The sequence below is a fragment of the Frankliniella occidentalis genome, unplaced genomic scaffold (assembly GCF_000697945.3).
Source record: "Frankliniella occidentalis isolate FOCC.00 unplaced genomic scaffold, Focc_3.1 Scaffold90, whole genome shotgun sequence".
NCBI lineage: Eukaryota > Metazoa > Arthropoda > Insecta > Thysanoptera > Thripidae > Frankliniella > Frankliniella occidentalis.
The window spans coordinates 447,955-455,565 of record NW_026267219.1 but is presented as its reverse complement, the minus strand read 5'-3'; the positions used below and the strand labels follow the sequence as shown (position 1 = coordinate 455,565).

At 55.2% G+C, this 7,611-nt stretch overlaps 1 protein-coding gene across 7 annotated transcripts in view; it reads left to right on the top strand.

The window, feature by feature from the left end:
* Window positions 1-7,611, top strand: part of LOC113204377 (zwei Ig domain protein zig-8-like) — a 197,039-nt gene that overhangs the window by 174,928 nt on the left and 14,500 nt on the right. For 5 of the 7 annotated variants that reach the window (XM_026419550.2, XM_052269374.1, XM_026419549.2 and 2 more), the window contains one exon: window positions 6,705-6,915. The exons of the other annotated variants lie outside the window; for them this stretch is intronic. In XM_026419550.2, the coding sequence (XP_026275335.1) occupies window positions 6,705-6,915 (211 nt within the window). The remainder of the gene's footprint in view (window positions 1-6,704; window positions 6,916-7,611) is intronic. 7 annotated transcript variants of the gene reach the window in all.

The window sequence follows — 7,611 nt, the reverse complement described above, 5'->3', positions numbered from 1 at the left end:
CTCTCTCTCTCTCTCTCTCTCTCTCTCTCTCTCTCTCTCTAATTCTAGCCTGCACCGACACAATCCCCTACTTAGTTCGATCACTCCGCTTTCACCGGGCCGTACCGGTGTCCCAGAGCAGCACAGCTCGGCTCTGCCCGGCTCTGCCCCATCAAAGAAGCCGTCTGCATGTTGGTTCGAGTGGCCGGGGCGGGCCACTTGCGTTTGACGCTGGATCTTGGGCCTCTTCCCCGCCCCGTAACCTGCCCTGCGCAGTCCCTTGCAACCCAATCCCGACCGATGCCTGGCCGCCTGATCCCTTGGAGCACACTCCTGACCACCGGCGCGCAAGCTTGTGAGGTTCACGCGCGCGCGGCTCGAGCGACCCAGTTTGCCTGCTGAGCACCTGCGCACTGGCCGTCCATCCACACAGAGTAAACGGATAAATTTAGCCAACAGCCAACAGCTTCAAAACCATGGCGTCCTACAGAAGAAAGTGTGAGGCTAAGACCTGGGTGTCCTCTGCGTACCCTGTAGTCACACTCGTTTTTGCTTTAGGATTTCGCAATCTTTCCGTTAAAACTGGTTGGCAAGTCTCACAATCGAGCTTAAGGAGCAATGGAAGTTGTCCCACTGAAATGGCGGAGTTTTTTCCCAGCTACTCTCCTGAATGTCACCTATTAACTTTGTTGCAGAGGTACGAAAAAATCCGCACAACCACTGGGGGCATTAAAACGTCTCACAGTTACGAAAGTTGTGTGTCTTTGACATTAAAAACTCGAATACCCTCGCCCGGCGGGACGGGTAGCTGCTACCTGTCTTTCCAAGGCTAATGTGCTTAAAGTCCACATCTTGCCCTATGTTAATATTTTAAGAGCGTGCGTCAGTTGCGATCCACCGCGGAAGTCTCGCGGCTGCGCCCATTTTACGCGATCACTTCCCATAAATATCTTTATTATTATTATTATTACTTTACAAGACTGAAGGCGGCTGACTAATGGGCACGCATCACTCCTGTGCCGATAGCCGGGCATGGCCGGGTAATCACCTGCTGATAAAGTTGAACCGTCTACCTTTCACCGACATGCCAAAGGCTACCGCTCCCGTTGGCCGCCGGGTTGCATTCACCACATTACATGTCGTTACTATGATTATCGGTATCGCCCGACATGACGACGCCGCGTTGTAAAAAGAGATATGTTGCGCTTATTATGACGCATTGTTACCGCGGTACATTGTGGCGCTGTGTTGGGTCTAGGGGACCATGAGCTTATACTCTGCCCGGCCGGGTGACCCAGTTTCCCCGCTGGTCCAGCTTCAGCAGAAGCACCGCAACCACCAGCAGCAGCAAGCAGAAGCGTTTCGAAATGTTTAGCAGTGTAAAGGCGTCCGGTGGCGGCGGCGACCGTCTCGCGTCTCCCCTCTCGGCCCGGCGGCGACCTCTGCTCCGAGACAAAGAAGACGCACAGCGGAGGGACACTGCAGCTGGTTAAATATCTGGCTGGTTGTTTCCCCGCGCTGCTCTCTTATTTCTCGCGGAAGCGGAGGGAGGAGGGAGACGGGGGGAAAAAATATGGAGTTGGCCCTGCCGGCCGACTTTATGGGCTGTTTAGCGTCAGGCCGCCCGCTCCCTCCCCGCCCACCCGAAAATGGTCAAACCGTGGCGCTCGCTCGGGCCGGCAGCTTCGGGGGCGCGGGGGCGGCCGGCCCATGGTGCGACGCGACACTTGGCGGTAACGAGTGTTTCACGGAGTGCCGGCCCCCGGGAGTCCCTCGCGGCCGGCGGCGGCGGTGCCCGAGGGGGCGGGGGAGGGAAAGGGTCCAGGAATGAAGAGGGACTCATCGGGGTCGCCCCGCGCGGTCGCCCCGCCCGGCCGCACGACACTATGGCACTTGGCATCAAATTTAATGGCAACGCCGAAATGGGCGCTATACTGTCGGAAATAATGAGCGAGCTCACGTCGACGCCAACGCGCCGCTGCTTGTGATACAGGCACGCGCGTCGTCGTAGCGTCGGAGTTGCGCGTGCTTTTTGTTGTGTTTGTTTGTCCTCGCGCGTTGTCTTGCTGGAGCCGGAAGCGCCGGCGCCAAGCTAGTGCCACGTCGTGGGGGGAGGGGGGGGGGGTTCAGTTCAGATCAATGCCAACATCCCAGGTGGCTATATGGCTGATCAACTCCGCGCAACTTTCTTAGTTATACTGTTACTGTCCCACGTGCTGTTTGGTTTGCCTGTCGTATTTTACGGGCCCGACGAAAATCGGTCTACGGTCGGTCTACATAAACGCTGTGCGCATGTATTCCAATTTATGCTGCAGTATGGATTCTCCTAACTTATGTCATCAGACCTCATCACCCTCATCACAGTATTCGTCCTTCCAACTCCGCGTGCTCTGGAGTTTTGGGTAACCCAGGGGAGGTAAATAAGGAACGAGTGAGTGAAACGCATCGCGGACGCGCTTGCGGAAAGTATTCACTCACGCTCTATTTTCCCTCTTTTCCAATTCCGCGCAGCACACGCGCGCGCGCGCGCACTGGCGGGCGCCCTCCCCGCCGCTGTTCTGCTCATCCGCCGCGCTGCGCTCGTGTCCTTTGTTTGGACCCGCAGCACAATGCAAATATTTTCACGGGGCCCGCCCGGCCCTGCTCCGCCCTGCAGAGGGAAGTGCTTATTGGTTCTGCTCGCTGCGGGGTGCTCGCGGCCGGCGGGCGGGTGCATAGCGCCGTGGAGGTGGGCACGCCCGCCGCGCGCCCGTGCCCCGCGGGTCCGCCTTCCCTCCCAGGGGCCCGGCCCGCCCCCCACAGCCCCGCGGGCACATACCGCGAACTGTTGCCGTTATTGGCGGCCGTGACCGGCAAAATACGTGTGTCTGTAGTTTAGTCCGAAATTAATTAATATGCCCTTTTCCTTCCACAATTTTTTTTTCCGTAGGCAACAAAATTATTCTTAGAAGTCGGACTTTTATGGCAAGTTCGTCGTCTATCAAAAAACAATATTCGAACATGAATATTCTTGTTCTTTATTAAAGCAACATGTTTTTAAACTAAGGCTTCATGATTTAAGAAAAATTATTCTTAGCCCGAACCAGAAAGAATCTAGTCCGCTTTTCAAGAACAGTTCTCTTCCCTTTTTTTGATGTTTTACTGATTGTACAAAAAAATGAACGTACAGCGTACAGCACAAAAGTAATTTTGAGCTAAGTAATAAACCCTTTACTTGCCTTATCGTCCTTTGATCATTCAAAAAGTTCATCCCATGCTGCAAGGTCTCGTAGCGCCTGGTAGGTAGGCAACATATTGCGTGCGATTCACTCGTGTACCGCGGGATTGCCTACCCCGAGTATCACAGGCGCCGGAGCACCTGTAATTTTCCGAATGAACCGCATGAATCTTATTAAGGGATGTACTTTCTAAACCCAATGCATACTGTTAACAATTACAACAGTAAATAACTACAGAATGGACTGGTAATTTTGAAAACACTGTAATCCTTTAGTTTGCACTGTACTCATTCTGGAGGAAAGTTCTTTTCAAGCAATGTCAAGACTGTATCCCTCAAATACCATTTTTAACAGTGCACTAGCATGATGAGGTTAGACTAATGACATTGTGAATTTTGCTGAGTGTTCTCAAAAATTCACTTGTACTTATAAAAGGTTATACCATTGACTCTATACTAGCATTCAAGCTGTCCAGAAATATTACAAACACCTTTTGACTATTATGAATTCTGAGATGATTACACTGCACCGAGGGGGTGATCAGTCATGCGAAATGTGTACAATGATTTTACGAAAAGTGACTTTTTTTTTACTTTTTTGTGACTTTTTTGTGACTTTTTTGTGACTTTTTCGTGACTTTTTTGGGGGGTTGTACAATGATTTTTCGAAGTGATCCCCCCCTCGCACTGCACCGCCGATAATACTCGTTCCCCTCTAACATGAAGTAAATGAATGGGGTGTTGGTAAAGAACGAGTAAATAAAAGAAGGGCGTGCTGCTATGAAAGCCGGTGTGTTACCTTGTTAAGAGTCGCGTTGAAGGCCGTGCGGTTGTGGGCCGAGCCCGTACCTTCCCCCCCCCCCCCCTCCTCCCAACGACCTCGCCCGGAAGCACTCAATACCGTGGCGATTGCCGGAACGGCGATGAATAAACCTATCAAGCGAAGTAATCAAGCTGCTTGGGGCAGTGGGCGGGGAAGGGCAGCGGTTTGGGGGAGGGGCAGAGGGGAGACCACACGCGCATCTGCCACCGCGGTGGCGGCGTTCAATTGCCACTTGGAGAGGGGCGTAAAGGCACCCAGAAGGGCAGTGGGCCGTATAGTCTTCCCCGCGGGATCGGCGGCACCGCCAGCACAGCCAAGGGTTGGTGCAGAGAAATCTTTCTTCCCCCTCTCCCCTCACCTTCTCTCCATCTCTCTCTCTCTCTCTCTCTCTCTCTCTCTCTCTCTCTCTCTCTCTCTCTCTCTCACTTTGTCCCCTTTACCTTCTTTGTCTTTATTTTCTGCCGCGGACTGCCCCCCCGCGCCCGCCACTACTCTTTGTCAATGAAGACTAAGTCGGCCGTTAGTTAAGTGTTCCCGCCCGTCTCGGCCTGACGCGCGGGACGAAGCCGTAGGGACAGGAGTGGGATGAATAAAGGGCGGGAAGGGCGGTGAAGATGGGCGAAGTGGGCGATAAGAGCCGTGGGTAGGGCTGAACGGAGCCCGGCAGGGGAGAATGACGACGGTAGAGAAGAGGGGGTCGGCTCCCCCACACCACGCCACCCCGTCGTTAGGCCTTAAATACAGGACGCGCCGATCGCCCTCAGAGTCCCTACGTGCGCCCCCATCTCCCCGCACCTTCCTCTTTCGCGGCCTGATACAGGCTGTAAAACTTTATGAATGCCCCACTGGCATGTCGACCTGCCCCCTTTCTCCCCCGACGTCCCTCCTGCCCAGGAACCTCATTGGTTGGTACTTGCGGGGCGTTTCACACCTTCGGACCGCCGCACCTCAGCTCCGGGTGCGAGGTCAGGACGAACCGTACGAACCCTTGGTCTGACCTTAAATCCAACAGGCCGGATTTAGTTGGTTTCGTGTTCTCAAAGCTTGCACAAGGGAGTGGGAAAACTCTTCCTGTCTCCGCTGACAATTGTATTCAGATTAAGAATTTTAAAAAAAATCGTACAACACAAAATTAAAAAAGAATTCTTGCGACTAAAATGCATTTTTATTCATTCGCTATCAAACGACAACGTTTGTTTGTTACGTTCGTTGTTTTCGTTTTGTTTAATGAAAGCAATGTAAACTAACCCAAAAGTGATGCGGTGTTTGTATTTTCTTCGTTTTTTTTTTTTTGTCAACGCTTAGACGAATTTGGGTTGCGGCAACGATAGCTCTGCAGCAGGACAGGCGGTGTAAGCCGCGCTAGTCCCCCGCTGCTGGTGCAGAGTCGGCGCCGGGTGCGGCGGGGCGCGGATTGAAGCAGCCGCGCCGCTCGGGCGCCTCAAAAGTTTTGCGGTCCGTCGCTGACAAGTAGGCCGCACAGCTGCGGGGATGTCTTACCCGGGCTGATTATGGGGGGGCGCCTCCTAGTCGACACGGCGCCGTGTTCATCCGTCACCGGAAGCGCGCTGCAAAGCGCTCGCAAAGACGGGGTTGTAATACGAGGCGCTGCGACTGCGGGCGCCAGCTAAGACATACTTTTATTTGTTTGGTGTAAAATTGGGCATGCCGAATTACAGACCAGTTCACATTGGCTCCTGCTTACATAAAGAAACCTTTATAAGCCAGTGACAAGAAGTTACAGAGCCCATTTGTTCAGAATGATTTCACTTCGTTTACGAAAATAACAGTGATTCGAACGACAAAAACCAAGAATTTTTACAAAGTTTCTGAGAGAGTGGCAGGGATAGATGGGGTAGTGCTGCCGAGGCTGCCGTAGCGTGTCGAAACCGATGAGGATCTTCTTTAGCCGACCGTTTCGGCTGAGTCGCGCGCCAGACCGTTGCGGCAGGTTAGGCGCTGCGTCCCGCCGTCCCGCCGCCACCGGTTGCGCGCCGGGCGGAGCGGGGCAGGGCGGGTCGGGCCGCCCGAGCCGAGCCAAGGCAAGGCCTCCGCGTGCTCGGATATATATCGCAAGCCTTTGCGCATCTGGGTCATATCTTCCTTATCCTTCTCGTAAACAGTGATGGCTTGAATATTAAAGCGGCAAGCGGCTCTGGCCCCCGTGCTCCGCCACGCCCCCTGCCTCCCAGTCGGAGCGCCGCTGAGGAGACTAGGAGGGCGAGTTCGGAAACATATTTCTGTCCAGGCTGGACGGGTAAGGGGGTGGGGCAGGGGGAGAGGGGCCGGTGGAGGGGTGGGGCAACCGGGCCATCGCGCCGCTAACGATACAACGAGAGGGAGGGGGGCCGCGTCCGAGACACCGCCCTCCCCGTCGAGGAGGCGGCCGCCAGCGGGGCGCCACGCGTTCATTTCGAAGGCGGCCCCGAATCCGTGAGTCTTGTGTACCTTCGCCTTCGCCCCCTCTATGATTAGACGCCTTCTATTAAGCAGTAAAATACCGCCCCCCCCCCTTGCTCCGCCCCTCTCATGTCGCCCGGCCCGCTTCCATCTCTTTACGACAGCGCAATCTCGGCTGCTGCCGAGGCTCCTGCTGGTCGTAGCCGCTGATCCTGCAAGCAGGCCCTCTGCGAGCTGAGCGCCCCGGAGCACCCTTCTCAAGCGTTGTTGTTGTTCCTGTTGCAGGTGTCGTGGGTGCGGCACCGGGACATCCACCTGCTCACGGTGGGCCGCTACACCTACACGTCGGACCAGCGCTTCGAGGCGGTGCACTCGCCGCACACCGAGGACTGGACGCTGCGGATCCGCTACCCGCAGCGCAAGGACTCGGGGCTGTACGAGTGCCAGATCTCGACCACGCCGCCCATGGGCCACTCCATGTACCTCACCGTCGTCGGTAAGTGGTCCATCCGTCAGCCGCCCGCCGCTCCCGCGCTCTCACCGTGGAGCAAGGAGGGGGGGGGGGAGGAATTGGCGAGGGGCGTAACCGGAAATGCTGAAGGCGGGAAGGAAAAAAGACAAGGGGAGGCGGAAATGAGTGGCTTGTTACTCGTCTCTCCTCTTCGGCCCTGACCCGATCTGCTCGGCGGGGGCCGCCGCCCCGTCACAAAGGCTTTGATAATGATTCCCATTCATCCCCTGACGCCCCTCCGCGCCCCGCAAAGCACAGATAAATTTTATTACTCAGCCTCTCTTTTCCTTTGTTTTTTCTTTTTTTTTTACAATGTCTTTCCGCGGGAGACTCCTAAAGCCCCCCTCCCGCTCTCTCTCTCTCTCTCTGAAATACCCCCCTTTCCCCCCTCCTCCCGCAGCCCCACTGGGCAGCTGCCTCGTGATCTCTCTGTCTCTGCGGGTGGGGCGGTGCCGTGCCGTGCCCTTTCATACAACACATTACCGCCTGCCAGATTTTTTGACAATTTACTCGGCCTTTTTTCGTATTCCTTTTTCTCTTCTATTTTTTTCTCTCTTTTCTTGCCTTGATGTTGTGGGTCTGAACGGGTTTGGAGGGGGGGGGGAGCACTATGCCATGCCGACCTACTGATCCCCTGCGGGGCACCTCGGGAGGACTGCTGAGCAGAGAAAGAGAGAGCAC